Source organism: Lycium barbarum, chromosome 9 (genome assembly GCF_019175385.1).
Source record: "Lycium barbarum isolate Lr01 chromosome 9, ASM1917538v2, whole genome shotgun sequence".
NCBI lineage: Eukaryota > Viridiplantae > Streptophyta > Magnoliopsida > Solanales > Solanaceae > Lycium > Lycium barbarum.
Genome location: NC_083345.1, coordinates 30,278,233 through 30,300,695, shown reverse-complemented (window position 1 = coordinate 30,300,695; position 22,463 = coordinate 30,278,233). Strand labels below are relative to the sequence as shown.

The window sequence follows — 22,463 nt, the reverse complement described above, 5'->3', positions numbered from 1 at the left end:
AGTTAATTTATAATTTTTTTCTTGAAGAGAGTAATTTATTAAAGGGTGTTTAAATAGTTAAGTGAACTCTTTTTTTAATAAAAAAAAAGTATTTATTTTGGGACAGAAAGTTTCATTTTATTTGATACATACTAAAAAAGAAAGATTACTGTCGAGACAGAGGGGATGACAGAAAATAATATGGTGGGACCAACGCCGCACCGCTCGCCTATGAAAGAGCTAATTTCCCCACTTCAACAATGGTGATTACTCATTAGATTTAGACAACCGACACTTTTCACATTCTTTTTCCCCTAATATTATTAGTATTTGCTCAAAAAATACCAAAAGAGAGACCACATACGACTCTCCCAATTCAACAGGGAGAAAGAGAGAGAAAAGAAAAAAAAAAAAAGAAGGTTAAAAACTATTCACACAAAGCTGACATGTTTTTCTACTATACATAATAATATAATGTAAGTAATATATTGCTACTCATGTGAAGCAACCTAAAAAGGATAATCCAACTCACACTTCTTGGTGTGTAAAGGAAAGAGAAACTAAAGAGAGAAGAAGAAACCCAATTATCTCTACTTGCTTTATTCTTCTTACAACAAAAAATAAATTAGTACAACATCTTTTGGGTCACCCTATTTTAGTTGAGGGTACATAGTTAGTGGAGTACTAAACTAAACAAAGAGAAATATGGTATTAGTATTGTTTTGTTGCCCCTTTTGTTAGCTGCCATTAGAGTCATGTTTCTCTGGTTTCAAGATTTGGGTTTTCATGTACAAATTTCAACTACCAGCTGAATATTTACCACATCTCTCAAGATCAAGAATTTTCTTTCTTGGGTAAGTCCCTTTTTACCTTATTTTTCTTGGATTTTTAATATGTTTTCAATTGGGAAATATGTAGCAACTTCTTTGCTTTGCTGGTTAGGTAGATCTATGTTTTGTAAGTTTTTGGTTCTAAGTTAAAAAGTTTGTTAATGAGGTTGAGGGTGATTTGGAGTTCTTAATATTGTGCTTTTGGGGAGCTAAGCATATTGCTAATGTTGGTTTATATAGAAAGAATTTTCAATTATGGTTGTTTTAATGTTCTTTTTGTTTCTACTGTTACTAGATCCTGACCCAATGTTTTTAGATCTGTCAATTAAGTTTAATTGTCTACATATACACTTCATATTTAAAGCCTGCTTGTTGGAAATTTCAAGAAGTGAATGTAATGTCTTGGTAGTGAAATCTGTTACTATAAGCTGCTGGCAGAATAGCTTATAATTGATGAATTTGTTTCAGCATGACTAGTACTAAATAATGCTGAGACAGGTTATGGATGACACATTTATGGTTCGTTACGCTGCTTATGGGAGTGATTAGACCCCTGCAATTGTTCTTACCCTTTAGTGTCAATGATGGAGTGATGGAATGGTGAATATGGATTAGGTATCCGATGTGTTTTTTATCAAGTCGGGTTGTACATTGCGATACTCATTGCAGATCCCAAAGCATGGTTGAGCTGTCAAGAAATTAGTGCATTTCCCTGTAAGCTAAATGTGTCGTGTTAATATTCTTCATGAAATTGTGTATCTTCTCACAATGATAATCAAATGCCATTTTCGGATTCTATCTTGTGCTGTATGATACTATTCATTTGGTAACTTGTGATGATTTCTTGGTTAGTAGTAAGCCGTCACATTGTGACTCATCAGATCATATTTTCACTGTATGACTTCTTTTAAGTTTAATCCAGCACATCTTTACTTTTTCTGTTTAATGCAAAAACCAAAATGTTCTCGGTCAGTTGTCTATTATGGTTTTCGATTCCTGTTACTAAGAGTGTTGTTAGTTTAAAAGGCATGTGTAACTCTTTGTATGTATTAATGATGAGCAGAGGGTAGAAAAATCACTTAATTTAACAAGCCACACTTCTTAGACTGTACAGTGTTTTAGCTAGAAAAGCTTGACTTTTCGTAAACTGAGTATGTCAATGGTAAATGAACTTACTTTACATGAACTATATTTCCTTGGTTGATGATTCAGCTAATCCCCCGAAGTGATAACTTCAACTATTTGCTTATACATTTAGGGGTCGTTTGGTTAAGGTATAAGCTGGGTTATCCCAGCACTAATTTTTATACTATGTTTGGTATAAGGTATAAATTAGTGCTGGGATAAACTTATACCTTGTACCAAACATGGTATAAAAATTAGTGCTGGGATAACCCAGCTTATACCTTCGTAACCCACTTATACTGGGATTATTTTATACCATCTTTTAGATGGTATAAAATAATCCCACTAGATGGGATAAATTAGTCCCGGGACTAATGAGTCCTTAAACCAAACGACCCCTTAGGATTACATATGACAGTGCTGTATGAAGAAAGTAGCAATTATTGAACTCTTTTTTCCACATCATTTCAAAGAGCCTAAGAGAAATGGGACTTCTCAGAATTCAAATTCACCATCCTGCTAAACAAAGACCCCACTGTTGTAAATTTAGTCTTTGTTGTCAATTTTATCAAGTACGCTAACAGAAACCGTGAACTTTCTTGCACTAGATGAAGATGCAGTCATGGTTAAGAGCTTTCTTACTTATCCCCGCCCCCCCCCCCCAAAAAAAAAAAAAAGGGGGGAAAAAACGAAGTTATATAAGAGTTTCTTGCTATGAACTTCAAATTCCTCTTTTTCCGCCAAAGAGGCTGAAACATTTCAGAACTGTATTTATTAGGAAAAAAAATATCAAGCATAGAAGGTTTTGGTCCCTTTTTATTTTGTTGGGAGATAAGTAAGAGAAGCTCCTTAAACATGACTGCACCTTCAGGGTTAAGTGTTAAATATACTGCCCCTGCTTTAACTCCTTCATCGGTTCCTGAGGCCGATCAAATGAGATTTTTGCAGCTACACAATAATTTGCTTCTATGGATGTTCAATCACTTCATATATTCTGCAGTTCTTACTGTAAATTATAATTTCTTTTGCAATGTTCAAGTGTATTGATACCATTTAATCTATGATCCCCAGGACATGGGAACTCTGCCGCCTGAACCTGAGGTCATATGCTCGAAAAATTACTTAGCATTGGGGCTGAAGATATCTAGCAAGGAAAAATCAGGAAAACCCAAAGTTCTATCGCTTCTTTCAACACTACTTGAGAGGTCTATCCAAAGTAATGAAAGGTTATTAGAAAGTACAGAAAGAAAAGACGTGATCACAATATTTCATGGATCAAGAGCACCCTCTCTCGGTATTGAACAATACTTGGATCGCATTTTTAAGTATTCATGTTGTAGCCCTTCATGCTTTGTGGTTGCACACATATACATGGAGAGATTCATTGAATCCACTAGTGCTCATTTAACATCCCTCAATGTTCACCGACTACTCATCACAAGTGTGATGGTGGCAGCAAAGTTCATTGATGATGCGTAAGTTTACCCATTGTTAGAAATAACACTTGTTTCTAGGAATTTGCTTATTTTGAATCTTTATGATTTTCAGATTCTATAACAATGCATACTATGCAAGAGTAGGTGGTGTAACGACAAAAGAGTTGAACAAGCTGGAGATGAAATTCTTGTTTGGACTGGATTTTAGACTTCATGTAAGTGTCCAAACATTCGGGAGCTATTGCTCGCTCCTGGAGAAGGAAGGTACTGTAGGTTTCCAGATCGAGCGTTCAATTCAGGCATGTAGAATCAGCGAGAGCTGGTCAAACAAAGACGATTCCACCTGTGCACAATGCTGAAGATATTATCACAAAGTCAAAAGATTCTTACACGTGTGGAAGAAACTAAAATGCTGGGTTTTGTACTATATTGTTTAGTAGGAAATAGCTGTAGTGTGATACACCTTTTTTTATTGTTTTATTTTTACCCATTTTTGTATTGTGCAGGTTTTCTTTACTGTACTGGTGTAGCTCGTAGGAACCCTGGCTTTATATTAGTTCCATATCATTCTTTTTTCAGGTTCTGTGAAATTTCCCACGAATGTTGGTGCCTATAGAATGAGGGACATGCTTGTTAAAGGTTTACAATAGATATTTATGAGTGATTTCAGACATTATTTTGAACAACCAAGTTTGAACCCGGAAGGGTTTTGTTTACAATGCATTGTAAGAATTTCAGGTACTTGTAATTATTCGAAGGATCTTTTTTGGCTTTGCAGGATTCTTTCTTAAATAAGTTGCCAGATATTTCTTTGTAGGTGCTTAATTTGCCCATATCTTTATCAATTCACATCACATGCCATTTGTAGCTGTTGGAGGAAGGAGCTTTACCAAAACACATGAAATGACACATCAACTTGTGAACCTTACCTGTACGTCAAGACAAACTGCTTAATCCCTCAACTCCAATGCCACATATTCATACAACAACTAAGGAGAGGCACACACTTAAATAGTACTCCCTTTGTTTCAAATTATACGAGGGTTAACCTATTTGGGAGTCAAATTACTCTTTTTTTTTTTTTTAACTATGATTATTTTTTACTCTTTTTTATATATTGTGAATTATTAATTATGCGGACTTAAAAAAAAATTATGTAGTTTTTAAATTTGTAAAGTGTATTATAAAAGATTTGAAGAATCTATGTTTGAAATTGAAATTAAAGAAAGAGTTGTTTGATTTTTCAAATAGATTAGTCTTGTATAAATTGGGACGGAGGGAATAGTAACATGAAAGGAAAAGGTTTTCTAAAGATCGGTTGAAAAGTCATTGACTTCCTTGTAGAATAATGTTATCCACCCTAAAATACATTGGCTCCTAGCAATTAAATATCACAGCCTTTTCTTTTGTGAACAATATTACTAGAGGGTAAAGCAAAAAAGATCTTGACAAGAGAAGTTCAAAACGTAATGGTCTTTCTTTTTTCCCTAATATTTTAAGATTAATACAACACACCTTTATCACTAGTGTCTGGTATCCCTCTTCATCCATACACAACAAATACCTTTATCACTATAGGTGACCTCTGTTGAGGATTTATCAATATTGACGATGTTAGTATTAGCTAGTGTTATTGTCGGGGAAGTATTGAGAATAGTAGGTTTTGGTAAATATATTTTCAGTCATTTTAATTATTAAAATGAATGGTTTTGATTAAAAAGGTACCTATTCTTAAAAGATTAAAATTAAAGGTTCAAGTCTGTTGATTTGGACAGACACTCAAGTATTATAAATACATGATTATTCCAAAATAAAAATAAGTATCAAACTTTTCTCTCTTTCACTTTCAATACAAATCACAAAATTTTGTTCTTGTGGAATATTCAAGTTAATTACTGGAACTTGAATTTCATTGGCTTTGTAAATCTCGGAGGAATTCTGCCAAAGCGGGAGGCCTAAATTCCCCCCTCTATCAGAGCCATATTATTTCTTCCCCACTTTTGGAATTTATTTTTCTAACAGACGAGGACAATAAAGACAGAGTCCACCTCATCTCTTCTAGGTTAACATTTATGCCAAAAATCTGCAACTCCTAATCAAACAAAACTTGATCCTAGAAGGCTAGAACTACAGAGGACAAAGAATAGTAAATTCACACAAAAGGAACAGTCGCATTGATAAGATAAAGGTGAGGACTAAATATAGAGGACAAAGAACATATCAAAGGAATTAATAATCCTAGACTTCTATCAAAAGTTGTACACAAAACATAGAAAATCTAGACCAACTGCCAAGTTAGATAGATTTTACTCGTACAGGAGAGAGAAGGTAATGCTGAAAAATTCAATTAAGAAAGAAGAGATTTCTGCAACCATCAAGTCTTGTGCTTAAGACAAGGCTTGAATATGCTATGGTCTTCTTTTAGAAGGTATGGAGAATTATTAAAGATGATGTGATGGGTGTCCTTTCTCACTTTTACAAACACTGTCATATGATAAGATCATGTAGTGCTTCATTTATAACATTAGTTCCTAAAATTAAAGGTGCAATTGAATTGAATGATTATAATCCAATCAGCCATATGGCAGTGTTTACAACATTGTTGCTAAAATATGAGCAGAAAGACTCAAATCATTGATGCAGCTCTAGTACTAGCAAATGAAGTGCTTAATTGGAAGCTAAAGAAAGGAGAACCAGACATCTTACTTAAGCTTGACATTCAGAAAACCTTGATTAGGAAACTTGTTCTTATCAGTATAATTTTAGATAAAGCCAAACAAGTATAGTGGATTAAAGGATTTGAATTAGGCAACAAGTCTTAGGAATGTAATTCAGTCTCACATGTGCTATATGCTGATAACACATTATTTTTGTGTGGAATAGAAACATCCCAAGTCCTCTATCTTAACCTTACCCTCATAATTTTTTAGGTATTATCGTGTCCACACATCAATATGCTTAAGAGTGTTGTGTCTCTAGTCAATAGTGCCCTTAATCTGAGGTAGTTCGCTGATACTTTATGCCATAGCACTTGTTCTTTTACTACAACCTATCCAGATCTTCCTTTAGGTCCAAGTTCAGATTTACTAAAATCTGGAGTAGTGTCATTGAGAATTTTGACAAGAGACTTAACTTTTTGGCAAATTTAGTGTCTTTCCTATGGAAAGATGCTATACTATGGTGAGAAACTGCCTAAACTAATAGTAATCCCTTCACTCCAAGGCAAGATGGTATGAAGTGTTGGAGTAGACTCTTTTTTACTCTATAATTGGTGAAAATGTAAATTTCATCATAAAATTTCGTCATAAACTTCCTCTCTTACACACATATATACATACAACAACCACGGAGAGAGAGAGACGCACACGCATTAATAGTAACTTGGAAGGAAAAGGTTTTCTAAAGATTGGTTGAAAAGTCATTGAGTTCCACACAGGAGATTGTTATCCACACTAAAAATACATTGCCCCTAGGAATTTAATATCTTGATAAGAGTAGTTCAAAAACATAATTGCCTTTCTTTTTTCCGTAATATTTTAAGGTTAATACTTCTTTTGTTTCAGTTTATATGACGCACTTTTCTTTTAGTCTTTCAGATAATGATACACTTTTAAATTTGAAAAAAATTAAGTTTACGCTTCTAATTTTACTCTTAATGAGAAGTTTTTATATCCACACAAATGCCATGACTTTAAGGCCACAAATTTCAAAAGTTTTATAGTCACACAAATGCTATGACATGTCTTAGACCCAAATTAAAATATTTTCACTTCTTTCTTAAATTTCATGTTGATTTAAATTATGTCACATAAATTAAAATGGATGGAGTATCTTTTAATAAATCAAAAAAAAAAAAAAACTTTGCTAAGAGTAATAAGCATTCTTCCCCTTACTGCCATGTGCAACATGCACTACTTCTGACTAGATATTGAATGTCACTGGTTCAATTTAAATAGCTTAACACTCATTAGTGAGGATTATATGTATGACAGTAGTTTACATTAATTGTGCGCAGCATAAGATTCACTAGCAAAAATTAAAATAGAGGAAGATAATTTGCGCTGGGTGTGTGAAGCTCTTAAACAGCTTCACTTAAGAATGAGAATCTCTGCAGAAGATGGAGCCAGAAATCCAAATATACACATTTAGAATCGACAAAAAATACAATGATTATGATCGTTATGTAAAGATTGAATATTGTCCGGGAATAGAAAATAAAGATAAAGCCAATTTGAATTAGGCACAAGCAGAGGCGGAGCCAGGATTTGAGGTTTGGGGTTTCGAAATTTTAAGACACAATGACCTCAAGCTAATGTATAACATCCGTCAAACTAATGAACAAGTATCGGTATTTAATATATTTAAGAAAGCGATGAAATGAAAGAGTTTCTGTATCTACCAGTCATCAGCCGGAGGTTTGGACTCCGACAGAGAGTGGGTGGCGGGTGTGCAAAGACTTTTGTAGTTTTTGAAGAAGAAGAAGCAGACAGAATAGGTTTTTGATCTTTGTAGAAATCTAATTTTGGGTTTGATGTTTGTGAAAGAAATGGTGACCCTGTTTTGTTTTAGAGTGGCACGTTCTACTTGCATTTTTTAAATTGTCAATCTTATATATTTTTAAAAATAAAGTTTTTTTTTTTAAATTCTGCATATATAGCAGAAAAAGCAAAAAACATGTAACAAAGGGAAAAGTGATCAACAAGTTTGTGTTCTTAAAAAGTGATTATGTACTTATGTATCCTAGCAAAACAGGAAAAGAATGTTGAAAGCTGGGTTCAAACCCACATCTTGTGGCGTTGAAGGCTTTTTTGCCATCTTCCTTACCACTGGACCAACAACTTACCTTTGTAAGTGGGTTCGTAATTAATTGATTATATACATTTACTATATTTTCTGATACAAATACAAGATTTGCACAAAAGTTACTGGATTCGCCTGAATCTCCCTGTTACACTGTAGCTCCGCCCATGGGCACAAGCCCCACTAATTTAATTCAGTCTCACATGCGCTATATGCAGATAACACATTATTTTTTGTGTAGTAGAAACATCCCAAGTCGTCTACCTTTACCTTCACCTCATACTAATATTTTAGGCCTCATCATGCCTACACATCAATATACTTAAAAGAGTGTTGTGTATCTATCAATGATGCCCTTAATCTGAGGTAGCTGACTGATATACTATGCTATAGCACTTGAATACATATGCAATCCTTTAAACTTGTCCAAAAATTCCATTTAGACACTTACGCCCTGTTTGGATAGTTGTTTCACACGGCTCATTAATGTACAGTATGGTATGGTACAGTATAGTGTTGTATTGTATTGTACTGCATTAATGAACATAATATTTGGATAGACTGTATTGTTTGGTTTGAATGTATTGTATTGTATAATAACTTGTAAGTTTACTCAAATACCCTTTACTCTTAATTATAAAATTAGTTTATATTTATCGATAAAACTCAAGTAAACGATAAAACAGAAACTTTAAAGAATAAGTAGGTGGTGGGTAGGAGTGGTCATTGGGTGGGTGGTGGGAGTGGTGGAGGGGTGGGTGGTGTGAGGTAAGTGGTTGTGGGATGAGGGTGGGGTAGTGGGTGGAGGTAGTGGAGAGGTAAGTGATGTGAGGTGGGTGGTTGTGGGATGAGGGTGGTGTAGTGGATGGGGTGGTGGAGGGGTGAGTGGTGTGAGGTGGGTGGTTGTGGGATGAGGGTGGGGTAGGTGGGATGAGGGTGGGGGTAGTAGGTGGTAGGGTGGGGGGTGAGTGGTTGTGGGGTGGGGTTAGGTGGGGGTAGTGGGTGGTGGGTGGTAGGCTGGGTTGGGAGGTAGGGGTGAGTGGTAGGGTAGGGGTGGTGTGGTGAAGGGTGGGGGTATAATGGGAAAATAAAATACGTAATCACGAAAAAACCACTAAATTCGTGGTTACAAAAATTGAGACTTTTCATGGTTATATAACCATGAAATGAACCACTGATTTACAACACCATACCACATAATTTTAAGAATAATGAAAACAAATATAATTTCATAGAAAACCGTACATTAATGAACCACGGGAAACAACCATCCAAACAGGGGGTTATGGTTGTTCCTATTTAAGACCTAAATTCAAGTCAACATGTATCTATTAAACACCTAACTGAAAAATCTCTAACAAAATAAAATGTGTGATTCTCACATGTGGAGACATGGCAAATATGACGAATCAGTAGGTGACACGTGGAAAATTTTAGAAAACCTCTTTTTTTAGTTGTTCCAGAATTTTCCCCTAGTTCGTCACCCCCCATCCCTCTTCTTCTTCTTTTTCCCCGTAGTTTTATCTTTGTTGAATTTCGACCTTTTTCTCGAAGCAATCAACGATTCTCATTTTTTTTTTTAAAATGTAATTTGGCCATTTGCTCTCCATCTATGTTTCCCTTCTTTTTTTTCTGGGTATTGCTTCAATTTTTGGGCATTAATTTAATTGAGGGCTTCTGCAAGTTTTCTTTAAAAAAGAATGCAAAGAGAAGGTAACATAAATGTAAGGAAGAGAGATTTCAAGATAAAATCTCTAGTGATCTGTTGAACACCATCTTCCGGCAACGACGAGTCAAAAACAAAAATATGATTAGGTGGGTTTTAATCCTTCGAACTGAGAATAACTAATTGCAAGAATTAGATATACAAACTTAATTATGAATTTCACCATGGGATTATTGCTTTTCACGTTCCAGAAATTCACTACGCCGGCCGCTGGACGAGATACACACTTTGAAGTTCATTTTTTCTTTATTTTTTTTTAATAGATTTTAAGTGGGTTTTATTTTGTTCTCAGCTGATTTGGATATCTTCACGCACCCAAACATAAGTGAGTCTCACTTTTTGTGCCATGTCAGCTCTTTGGGTCTAATAGACACATATTGACTTGGGTTGAGGGGTTTAATAGGAAAATAAGTTTAGGGGGTCACATATGTATGTATTCAACGTTCCTATTCTAGATACATAAATAACTTGACAAGATTAGGAGGCCACTCTTGTGGGAAGATAATAAACTAATAATAAGGACAACAAGGTCTAAAGTTATCATGCCAAAGAACAAGGTATTCTGGGAATTAGAAACCTTGTTATTCATAATAAATTCGTGTTAATGAAATGGTTGTGGAGGTATGACAAAGAGCATTATCTTCTTTCAAAAGAGATAGTTAATGCAAAATGGCACCTAGAATCACTGGTACATCAATCTTTCAAGGTCCCCGCATGTTATAAGTTTTTGGAAGAACATTAGAAAACTTTGGGATGAATCCTCTCAGTAACATGGTCTTCAAACCTAACAATGGAATGCATATAAAATTTTGAAAGGAGAAGTGGCTAAGATAGGATGATAAACAGATGGCCTTGGAAACTGATCAGAAAACAAAATTGCCTCCTAAAATAATTTGCTTTAGCTGGAGAGCTATTTATGAAGCTTCCTTGACTCAAGACGATCTCACAAAAAGAGCATACAGTTGTCAACAAATATTATGTCCACAACAGTCAGAGACCAACCACCACCTCTTCTATCACAGAACAACGTTGCAAGTCTATGGAATATATTTTTCTCAATCTTTAGCCTTGGTTGGGTCATGCCACAAAATATTAAGGAAGCTTTTGAGTTTGGAGTTGGTAAAACCATCAGGAAAATCTAAAAAATGACACCAGTTAGTATTCTTTGATATGCTGTTATAGAAAGGTTTGACTATATTTGCACAAAAAGGCACCGAAGATGCTTTGATGAAATGTCAAACTCCAAATTGTCAATCTTCTTCTGTAATCTCTATATTTTGTACTATCTGCATCCTCTTGATGCTGTCAATGAAACTACATAAAAATAGACAAGTTTGCTCGGGCTTCCATCCATCTCCTAATTGATTTTCTTGTAGATAGCATAACCAAGCATATTGAGTATAAGGGACATGTTTCATTAAAACTGTCAAGGCACCCTATTACTATGAATAAAGTTGGAAATCACCTATCATATATCATAAATAAGGAATTACTATCTAATATCACGCTTAAGTATATAAAAATCTTACACTACAACACCTACTATCTTAATATTTTCAATATAACTACTCATTCTTTCACCTCATCAAAGACCATTATGAACATCACAGGCGTTTAAACCTTACTGTATAAGCTACGTTGACCATCCAAAGATCTGGAATTGGTGCATTCAATGAGGAATTTTACATTAGCTCTCATTTTGAGACCTATTACAATAGTACCCACACCTGTACATACTCTCCCGTGGTTACAATTAATAAAAGAACAAAACTGAATCTGAAACATCTAGACCCGCATGTCAGCTTGGTTTGCCCTGGTAAGTGCCCTTACAAAGTAACTACGAGTCTCAGGTAATACACGTTGAATCAAATGTGAATACCTGCATATGAGATTACATCGCGTTAAAACCCGTACAAGACGAAACCCATATTCTTATATACGTCACTTTGGAAATGTTCACTTCAAGTTGAATGGCATGCTTCACGCATTTTTCACACACCAAATAAGCAAACATAGAAGGATATCCAGTTTGATTCCCCACCCACCAAACCCATAAAAATAATGTGATTAAGGATTACTGAAGTCCAGGACATACCATGGCATGACACTTAATTGGTCAAACTTTTCCAAAATGAATAGAATGCAAGCATTACGTAAAGTCAAAGCATTAAATGCCTCCGACAACTCGAACATGAGAGACACACTTTCCACAGATATATCCTAGAAAAGACAAAAATTCATTAGTAAAAATGTGACAGGAAACTGCCCCTGAACTCCCACAGATATCAGCACTCACCTGTGCGATAGCATACTCGCAAAGACGTTTAAGGCCCTCTAATAGATACTGATCTGCAGCTCTTAGAAGATCCTGCGCAACATCCAAATTAACATCTACTGATCCTGTGTATATGTACCTGCAAGCAAGAGAGATTATAGTCCTTAAAAATGCAAGATTGACTTCCAGAATATGAGCCATGGATTTGATGGCAAGTAAAGAGCATTCTACCTCATCATCAACTCAAAAATGTCCCATCGGATATTTGGGATCTCTATGTCCTTGGCATCTCGTTCCTGCAATAATTAACTACAAACTATTAGAAACAAAGTACCGAGCTAATCCCAGATACGCTGACACAGTTTAAACAAATATGCTTGCCTATTACTTGTGACTCTTTTTGCAATGGCCATGCATACACATCTCACTTCTCAGTATTGCTCCCTCCAATCATTGTCTTAGTTAGACCGGGCACGGAGTTTTAAAAAAGGATGACTTTTGGATCTTATGGTCTTTAAACTAAAGATGTATGTAATGTACCAAAATATTATTGAATCTTGTAGTCTTAAACATGCCATGCGAGATGTTGGGAGTTAAAGAATTACTATATATAGACAGTGGCATTCTTTTTAACAGGCGAAAAAGGAAAGTGAAACACATAAAATGAAATAAAGGAAGTGACATTTATACAAAAGAAGAAGACAATCATAGAAAAATGAATACTTTGAAATAACAACACGCTTACTCTTGCTTAGTTAACAAACTTGCGAGCAATCAAGTTACAAACAAAAAAAATAGATAAAACAAAGTATACGAGGCGCATGGTTCAAAACTCAGTGGATAATGGCCAGCTCTACCCTTGTCCACTTAAGAAAGATGTCATCTTTAAATTGACAAGATTGATTTTTCAAACGGATCATAGCTTTTAAACAATTAGGAAATGAACAAATTTAAAACAAAAAAGGTAGACTTCAACTCACCCGGTAGCCACCATCAAACATAGCTCGAAATGCATCAGAAGAAGCTAGTAAACAAATCCTATGGGCATAAAACCGTTTGCCTGGTGGAAGAACATATAAAAAAGTAAGATACAACATTTAAAAAAGAAAGGAAGGAAGACAGTTATATTAGCTTAGTAAAACTGCTCTTACCCTCAACTAAAAATGTTACATCAGACAGTGTAGAATTATTTACATACTGTTCGCCCAGATAGACCTGGATTAAAAGAGAAAAAATGAGGGGAAGAGGTACAACATCGGGATGGAATAAGCCGCATTATCAATTGAGATAGAAAATAACAGAAATAATGAATACAGTCAACCCAATATGAAACAGTTAACAAAAACTTAAAATGGTTAAAACAATCAGCACCAATAGCAAATATAGGGTGGTAAAAAACAAAATTTCATCAAAATGCAAAGCACCTAATATTCTCCCAAATGTCATCATAAATTTCTCGCCATTATCTGCAGCAAGAATCACCCTAGCCCCACTTCATGTCCTACTTAACAGCTTAACCTAGTGGCAGAAACGACACAAAATTGGAGCACATGCTCCCCCTGGGGGAAGGGGCCTTCAATTTTTACAAATCAACATTTTGGATTTTCCCAAAAGTCATCCTTTTTAAAAACTCCTTACTCCCTCTCTATAAAGAAAAACTTTCTTTGCTAAGAGGGGTGGCCCAATCAGTAATAGATCTCTCAATGAGTTTCCATCCTCGACTAACTATTTGTGTGTGTGTGTGGGTGGGGGGGGGGGGGGGGGGGGGTTAAGTCTTGTGTCTTCATAGCACACTGCCTTGAAAAAAATGGAAATTGGTCGACAGGGATGAGCATGTAAATTTGAAGCAATCCAGAATATCAGAAACAACAAGAAAAGATGGCCAAATATATTAAATTTGCATAGCTATATTATAAGCTTCGGAAAGTTGTTTCCTCCTTTTACTATAAGTTCTTTTAGTGAAAGCTCAATCCCAACTCTCACTAAGATTGGATCTGCAAACAGAGGTTCTTCCTAAAAGGCAAGAGCAAATATCTTTCTTGCATACACAATTTTCAATAGTTTGAATAAAACAGTGTTTAAATAAAACTACTGCCATGAAGGAGAGTTTTGCTTCTAGAAAGGTAGCATCTTTGATCCATAGAGATCTTTTCAATTCCATGACAGCACTATTGCTATCTCTTCTGACCTCCCCAGCTAATAATGGGGAATGGGGAAATTGGTTCCTCACATAACCTGTATCTGTAAAATATAATTGGAGGTTTCACAAACAACAATTAATGTCTAAATCAGAATCTACAGTTGCTTCTGGATGTAAACCAATTGTAAATGTAAGATTTAGGTCGTGCCCTAAAATTATGCTAATTATTCTAAAATCATAAGTTATAAAGATGAACGCGAAGTTGAAATCTTTGAAAAATCCTAGTAGGGCAAACAATGATAGCCTGACTAAGCAATACAGATATCAAAGTGGAGAAATGAAACATTAACCAGCAAACGGTCAAAGACAATAATCTAAATCCAGCTCGAAGAAAAAAGTTGAAGCATCTAAATAGTGCATTTGGAATAAAAAAAAAGATAAACAAACCTGAGGTACTGGGGATGGAGGAGCAGCATCGACTTGTGAAAGTGAGCTAGCTTTGTTAGCCAATTTGCATAAAGCTACAGAGCCATCTCTTTGGTGTTTCAAGTTAGTCGATTCAAGGAGCTCCAGAAGCAACTCTAATCCTACAAGTGCATGAACAGCATAGGAGAAGTTATTGCCAGAGCCTAACCAGAACCCGCAAAAAATCAATCTCAGGTCTAAATCAAACATATACCATTGTTATCAATGAAAATAGTTTTTTGGTCATCTGGTGAGCAAAGATGGGCCAGAGCCAAAGCAACTCGTCTCTGAATAACCTTCTCCCCAATGCGCATCAAATATAACAGATGGCCCAATATCTACCAAAAAAGGACAAACATATTACATATAATCACGAATAACCCTATAAGATTTAACAAAAGAAATTTGAGAAAAGTAAAAGTTAAAATGTGGAAAACAGAGGTAAATTGCATTCATGTGACAAAAAGTTTGCTATCCGTAGCAAAAGAAACACACTCATGGTTTATTATTCTCCTGTATGAATCATGCCCTTCATTGCCAAAGAGAAAACTTACACAAGCAAATAATTTAAGAAATAGAAACTCACTCGTCCATGGATCTTCTCTTCTAATCTCTTCAATGTCTTCGCTACACAATCTCTAGTAGGCTGCATAGTCAGTGAACTCAATTTAGGAGGCCACGGCAATATGCAAAAAGAGAATAATGAAAACTCATTTAAGGTAACAAAGGCACTTATCCTTGAGAGAAAACATAAAATCCAAAAGAAAGGAAGTCAAGACATCATACTTGGACAATAAATTCTCCATCCTGAAGCTTTTGAACACCTCCAACCTTTACAAGATCAGCAACATTATCCTATAGCAGAAAGTCACAGTAAGTCTAAAGAAGAATTAAGTGCATGAAACTGATTATAATCAAAGAATATATGATTTGATAACATGCAACACCTCATTATCAGCAAGCCCGTAAAGAGCAAATGCAGCATTATGTTGCAATGATCCATTTTTTGAATCAAGGAGCTTCAACAATGGGATAATTCCACCACAGTGAGCAATACCAGCCTGATTGTGTGTATCCTGAACATCACGGAACCACTAACACCCAGTCAACAATGTCGTACTAAATCCTCAACTCAAACATAGTGCTATGAGAAAGAAGAACAGAAAGAAATGCTCTTGCACCTTCATTCATCACATTTCAATTTAAATAGGAGCTCCAAGAGAGTAAGAAGTAAAAATACTCATGTACCATAATAAGGAACATCACAGTATCTTGATATACCATTCTGCTTGGGCTATTAAAATTTCAATCAATGTTACTCCTCAAAACTGTTATAGTGTGATTGTAGAACATGCACCAAAAAGTTGTGAGGTAGAGAGGTACATATCATTTATCTACATCTAAAACAGATTTACTGATGAGGAAACTGATACAAATCTGTAGAAGCCTGTCAGTAGAAACTGTAAATCACAAGAGATCAAGCAGTTTCAGAAAATTAAGTGATAAAAATTACATTATTAAACTCAGTTTACGATTTTTCTCAGGCTCAATACTACAGCCTCCGGAAGGTTAGGGTAGATTAAACTTCCATATTAGGAAATCATTAGTTCATTACTATTGTCCTTCAATAGTGTTTGTGCCCAAAAGCACCAATTTCTTATTGTCTTAGAGATTCCTTTACATACTCCTAGGTAGGAGTCGTACAAAATTACAAACTATGTGAATTAACTGTTGGTCGTCTATAAAGGATTGTCAGAAACAAACATTTTTTAAATAGAAACCTTTCGCAGCAACTGCATAATCAATAATTCAATGGGAACACCAATCACAACATGATTTACTTCCTTTACTTTCCTTACGGTTAAGTAATAAGATTTCATTTATAAAATGTGGACAATACATATAAAAGAGGTCACAATTGAAAAACCAAAATCAGTAATCATCAAAATGCAAGTTTGTGATAAATCATCCCAAAGAACATGTGAAAGAAGGAAAGATAATTCTTGAATGGCAAGCTTTCATCACACAACCAATAGTCCAAGTCCTTATACTAAAAGGAAGAATGGAAAAATTATCATGACATGTATAAGAAAGTTGTGCTACTCAAGATTTATCAGATAAATTACCACCTGCGCCAACCTCCCTAGGGCAAAGGCTGACATTTCCCTAAGCTGAGCATCTGGAGATTGAAGCATCTCAATTAGTGGTGGAACTGCACCTCTTTGAACAATATGAATCTGCAAGAGTTTCAAATACATTACACTGGGTGTAATTTAAGTAGCTCAGTAATGCTACTTGGAAAAATAGTTTCTGCATTTAAGAAGGAAATAGAGTTTATTAGTTCAATCAACCTTACAGTCTGAATCGGTTGCTGCAAATTGTCCCAGCAGTAAAGCAGCTTCCCTTTGGCTCTCCGAACAGGACGAACTGGCATACAAGATTTATAGCTCATCAAACTACACAGGAAAAAAAGGAGGGACCATATAACTACACAGGTAGGTCCTTCTACAGGACTCTGCAAATAATAATGCAGCTACCAGAAATGTTGATATGATCAGATTGCTCGAAAGTTATGAGAGTTGATTATACCTAAGTAACCCAATTACAGGTTGTAAAGCTCCTGCAAGAAGAACTTCTTTCTTGATATTTGGTGATGAGTGCACCAGATTTCCAATGACTCCAACCTGCTGCCCACAATTTAATTAGTTCTGTGGATAACTACCACATGAAGCATAGGGCATACCCTAGGTTTAACTAAATATATGCTGGTTTAGCATGACAGTAAATGATGTCTCACCGCTTCATAGTGTATAGCAGTATCTTCAGACCGAAGCATCAGTATAAGAGTGGGGAGTGCATTGCAATCCACAATCTGCAATCCATTCACACAAATTAACATAACTAGAAGACATGACCGTAGAGATATTCGAAATAAATATTTGTAAGCCATTAACCTGATTTTTGTTCTCATCATTCTTAAATGCTAACGTTCGTAAGGATCCTGCAGCTGCTCTCTGCACCTTTGAATCAACAAACTCAAGTAACTCAACAAGTGGAGGGATACCACCTTCAAACCTATAGTCACAAAATACAGATGAAGTAAGAAAAAGAAGTCTTCTTTCTGTAGATACTGCAATAACACAGTTTTCAGATAATAATAAACTACCTAACACGAGTTTTGATGCTACTGTTTTCATGAGCAAGATTCGTGACTGCATCAGCTGCCCGCCGGATAACACCATTTACTGCTCGAGAGTTCTGAGCATCTCTGTGCCTCTTCAGCAGATTAACAAGATGAGGCAAAGCTCCAGCATCAACAATCAGTTGTTGGTGCTCTGGCTGTCAGATATAAAGTTTAACATATAAAAAAGAAAGAGAGTAAATATCTGCTCCTCTGATATATGCATAAAGTAAGGATCATACAGAATTAAGTAGAAAACAAAGTTCTTTTCATTATGAGCAAGAGACACAAAAATTTAAGAAGGTACATAAGGAACAAATACAAATGCTTTAGGTTTATGAGTTAGATGAGGTTGAAAATCATCTATATGCCATAAATCTTGACTGACGGAACAAATTTGGAAGGGCTTCTTTTTCAAGTAGAATGTAAATATATTAATAATAGGCAGTTAACTCACAGCACTCATCTTACACTAGTTGAAATTAATTTAGATCTGCACGTGTTCCTAATGGGAAATTATCTACTGTGCGTGACAATGAGGTAATTAACCTTTTATTTAATTTGCACACAAAATAATCTTTCAGAGATTGCCAGCCTGTTACCCTTTCTTCTTAACAGATAATTTCAGAGTCTAAGAGATATGTAAAGTCATAATGATAGTTCCTCAACGGTCACCCTAACGACATACTTGGTAAATGCCCTTACTAATGAAACTTGAGTCTTCTTCACTTGCCGCAAAGGAATGCACAAATAGATTAAACCAAGTACACAAGAATACAACAAAATGAAAATCTAATTCATAGTTACTTATTCCATATAATACATAGCTCCTGCTGCACAAGCAATCTCTTCTTTATAATTGGCTATCACCGGAATTATGAGATAATTCATACAAATACAATCATCTGCTGAAAGAAACTAGTTTCTAGTTACCACATCACCTAAAGATGGCTATAATATAGTACAACTGATAATACGCTGAGAAAATTAAAAGAACTCCCTTTATTTCAACTTGTTTGTCTTACTTTCCTTTTTAGACCATTTAAAAGCTATGTTGCTCGGACCCTTCACTTTTGCCGCCGTACCCGTGTCCGACACGACACGACACGGGTTTGGGTACGGAATTCGTGTCGGATCCGGTCAATAGAGATCGGATACTTTGACCGAAATTCATGACCAAATTAAAGAAAAATTTTGAGATTGTGATTTCTCAAGATAGCAAAAGGTAGAGATTTGAAGACATGAGATGGCATACCTTCAATATTATGTAGAAAATTTAACTAGTTTCTCAGAGCACGCAGTCTAGCACCTAGTAGAATGGAAGATTGAATCACATGTTTGGTACAAACTACATGTAGGTGCTTCCACAAAAAGCTCTCATAATCTAAGCATATTCTTGTAGCTATATTATTAGAATTTTGAATTATTTTTGCCGAATCCCCGCACCCGTATCCGTACCCACGAATCTTAAAATTTAGATCATGCCGAGTCCGACCTCTAGATCCATACCCGTATCCGACACCCGCACCCGAGTCCGAGCAACATAGTTTAAAAGAATGTTTTTTTCCTTTTCTGGCAACTTTTTTATTCCAACTTTCCACATGGAATGTTTAAGACCACAAGATTAAAGGTCATTTTGGTGCATTCTACATATGATTCAAAAGACTTTTTTACTTTCTTAAACTACTTGTCAAGTCAAAATCAAACAAACAAATTGAAACTGAGTGAGTATCTAAAAAAGAGCTGAACACTTACTTTTATAGCAAGAAGCCCAAGCGTAAAAGCACTTCCTTTCTCAACCTCATGTTCGTATGGCATATAACTACCTTCACCTTCACCCCCATGAGGTGGCGGCTGTAGATGCTTCACCAAAGCCGGAACAGCACCACAATCTACAATTACGTTCACAAATTCCTCTACACAACACAAATGCTCAATTATCAAAACCTATTATCATTCCCAAACTGATAAAATGGAGAAATTTTTAAAAATATACAACTTTTGAAGATATTTACGTCACGATATATACAACATTATACCTAGTGGGAAAGCATTATACATAATGTATCAACCTTGTAAAAAGTGTACAATACTCCATCAGTTTCAATTTATGTGAACCTACTTCCTTATTAGTCCGTGCCAAAAAGAATGACCCATTTTTATATTTGAAAACAATTTATCTTTATGCAATAATTTATAGCCACACAGAATACATTTGACTCATTTAACACCACAAGTTTAAAACTCCATGCCCTGTCAAATAAGTTCACATAAATTGAAACAGATGAAGTAGTGTATAAAAGGTGTCTATAGACAAATATAGGCTAAATCGGGTGTTAATACACAATGTATGAGCTACGTGTCGTAAATATTTTTTAAAATAGACATAGAGCGTAAATTTTCCCTAAAATTAAAACTAGCAAACTCTCTGCATGAACATCTAAAATTCTGATCAACTGGAAATGAAAAGAACTCAAATCGAGATTTTTTGCCTTACCCTTTTTGGCTAATTAATTATAGCTGGGGGAAAGCATTATACATAATATATCAACCTTGTATAAAGTGTATAACAGTGTATAAAAGGTGTTTATACACAAATATGGGCTAAATCAGGTGTCTATACACAAAGTACAGGCTATGTAGCGTAAATATTTTCCAAAAATAGACATAGAACGTAATTTTCCCTAAAATTAAACTAGCAAACATATAAAATTCTGATTCACTGGAAATGAAAACCAAATCGGAGAGTTTTAGCCTTACCGTTTTTAGCTAATTCAGAGAGAACATGTATAGCGCGTTTAGAAGACGCGCGATCTGATTCAGATGAAGAAAAGGAAGATTCTAGAATCTCTACTTGGGTACGAACTTCACGCGCCAGATCTTGTTGAGCATCTTCAGAAGATTCTAGAACGCTGTTCCGATCCACGTCATCGATGAGATCTTCGACTAGCTTTCTCTTTAAGCTTTTCCTACCAGAGCTTGACGAAGAACGTTCGCTGTGCTTCTGGTTGTTGTTCTCCATGGGAGAGGAGATGAGGAAAGGTGTGATGCAGCGTAATTAGTGTGTGTAGTGTGTGTAGTGTGTGTGGGGGTAGTTTCGGGATAAAAATGAAATGTTTATGGGGCGTGCTTGGTTTTGGGGACAGGGACCCTTTTTTTAACGCCCGCGTTTTACAAAAAGGGTAAATTTTGAGGAATTTAAACTTTTTTTCGGGTCTCCCGCCATTAATCCTTCCATAGCCAATTAGCATGGGCCGAAGAAGGTTTTTATACGGGTCATTTACACTTTTGCTCCTATTTTGTATTGGTCTTTATTTTTTATCCTCTAACAAATATTCCCTATGTTTCAATTTGTTTGCGGTAGTTACTCCTTCTTTATTTTTCAGCCAGCTTTTTTAAATAATATTTTTTCATATCTTTTATACTGCTTGTCTTTGTATCGAGGATTTATCGGAAATAGTTTTTTTACCTCTTAAGATAGGGGTAAGGTCTGCGTACACTTTATCCACCTCATATCTCATTATGGGGGATTTTACTGGGTATGTTATTGTTGTTGTAGTTCGTTTAAAAAGGCATGTCTTTTTTTCTTTTTCGCTAACTCTTTAATTCTAACTTTTCACATGATATATTTAAGACCACAAGATTAAAGGACTTTTTGAGACTTTTTACACGTTTTTAGTTTAAGAACATGAGATTTAAAAGGCTTCTTTATTTTTTAAACTCCATGTCAAGTCAAAATGAAACAAACAAATTGAAACTTTTAGCAGGGCATAAATTTATATTTTCACATCATAATATCTCATAAGTTATGTCTGCGCTCTTTAAAAAAGTATGCCCCACTAGACATAAATTTGATATTAAAGGACAAAATAAAAAACCGACCTGTTTGAAGGACAAAAATTAAAGACTCACCCATTTGAGGGACAAACGTGCAATTTCTTCTCTTTTTAAGAGTAAATTCTCAAAAGGTCATTGAGTTTTACATATAAATATCACTTTTGTTTCTTTTATGACTAAAGTACCACCCAACTATCACTATTTTTCTCAAAATATACTCAATACACAAAGCTTTCCTTTTCTCTTAGTTGTCATGCTATGTTGCATAAAATTCTATTTTATAATAATAAATTTATTTAACTCAATCCAATCCAAATCCATTTAACCAACCAACTCATGTCTTATACTCATTTAAACCGGTTAGAGTGGTTAATTTATTTTGTAAATACTTTTTTATTAAAAGAATTTTTTTAAACCTTAATCGTGTAAAAGATTAACTGAAAACTTTGAGAAAAAATAGAAAGGATGATGAGCGTTTCGGAAGACCCATTTATGAACTGGAATAATTGCCTTTTTGTTCTTAGACATTGCAGATTATTTAGCCTTGCAGACTCTTTTGGATTTGATTTTACAAATAATTGGATTCCCTCAACATTTTCTTAGGTTTGATTTTTTTTTTCCACCATTTTTCTAGCTTTGATAACTTCAGAGAACTTTGTGTCAGTTCAT

At 35.1% G+C, this 22,463-nt stretch overlaps 2 protein-coding genes across 5 annotated transcripts; one reads left to right on the top strand and one right to left on the bottom strand.

Moving 5' to 3' along the window:
* The first annotated feature begins 345 nt into the window (after window positions 1-345).
* Window positions 346-4,147, top strand: LOC132610959 (cyclin-P3-1). 3 transcript variants are annotated; one of them, XM_060325370.1, is made up of 4 exons: window positions 346-833; window positions 1,425-1,523; window positions 3,006-3,409; window positions 3,483-4,147. In XM_060325370.1, exons 3-4 carry the CDS (start codon window positions 3,009-3,011, stop codon window positions 3,727-3,729), a joined length of 648 nt encoding a protein of 215 aa, XP_060181353.1. In that variant the 5' UTR covers window positions 346-833; window positions 1,425-1,523; window positions 3,006-3,008; the 3' UTR covers window positions 3,730-4,147. The 3 variants fall into 3 exon arrangements, with proteins under 3 accessions (XP_060181353.1, XP_060181352.1, XP_060181351.1); XM_060325369.1 differs by having other exon boundaries at window positions 1,308-1,523; XM_060325368.1 differs by lacking the exon at window positions 1,425-1,523 and having other exon boundaries at window positions 355-833.
* Window positions 4,148-11,339: 7,192 nt separating this feature from the next.
* On the bottom strand, window positions 11,340-21,132 carry LOC132610958 (ARM REPEAT PROTEIN INTERACTING WITH ABF2-like). Of its 2 annotated transcripts, none has more exons than XM_060325366.1 (19): window positions 20,718-21,132; window positions 19,713-19,873; window positions 17,943-18,115; window positions 17,731-17,851; window positions 17,574-17,648; window positions 17,366-17,460; window positions 17,128-17,203; window positions 16,903-17,013; window positions 15,724-15,852; window positions 15,563-15,631; window positions 15,363-15,422; window positions 14,991-15,114; window positions 14,759-14,898; window positions 13,323-13,386; window positions 13,152-13,231; window positions 12,403-12,467; window positions 12,193-12,310; window positions 11,992-12,116; window positions 11,340-11,775 (listed from the first exon to the last, which is right to left on the bottom strand). In XM_060325366.1, the coding sequence occupies exons 1-19, from the start codon at window positions 20,977-20,979 to the stop codon at window positions 11,682-11,684; spliced, it is 2,142 nt and encodes a 713-aa protein (XP_060181349.1). In that variant the 5' UTR covers window positions 20,980-21,132; the 3' UTR covers window positions 11,340-11,681. The 2 variants fall into 2 exon arrangements, with proteins under 2 accessions (XP_060181349.1, XP_060181350.1); XM_060325367.1 differs by having other exon boundaries at window positions 16,906-17,013; window positions 20,718-21,130.
* Window positions 21,133-22,463: the final 1,331 nt, after the last annotated feature.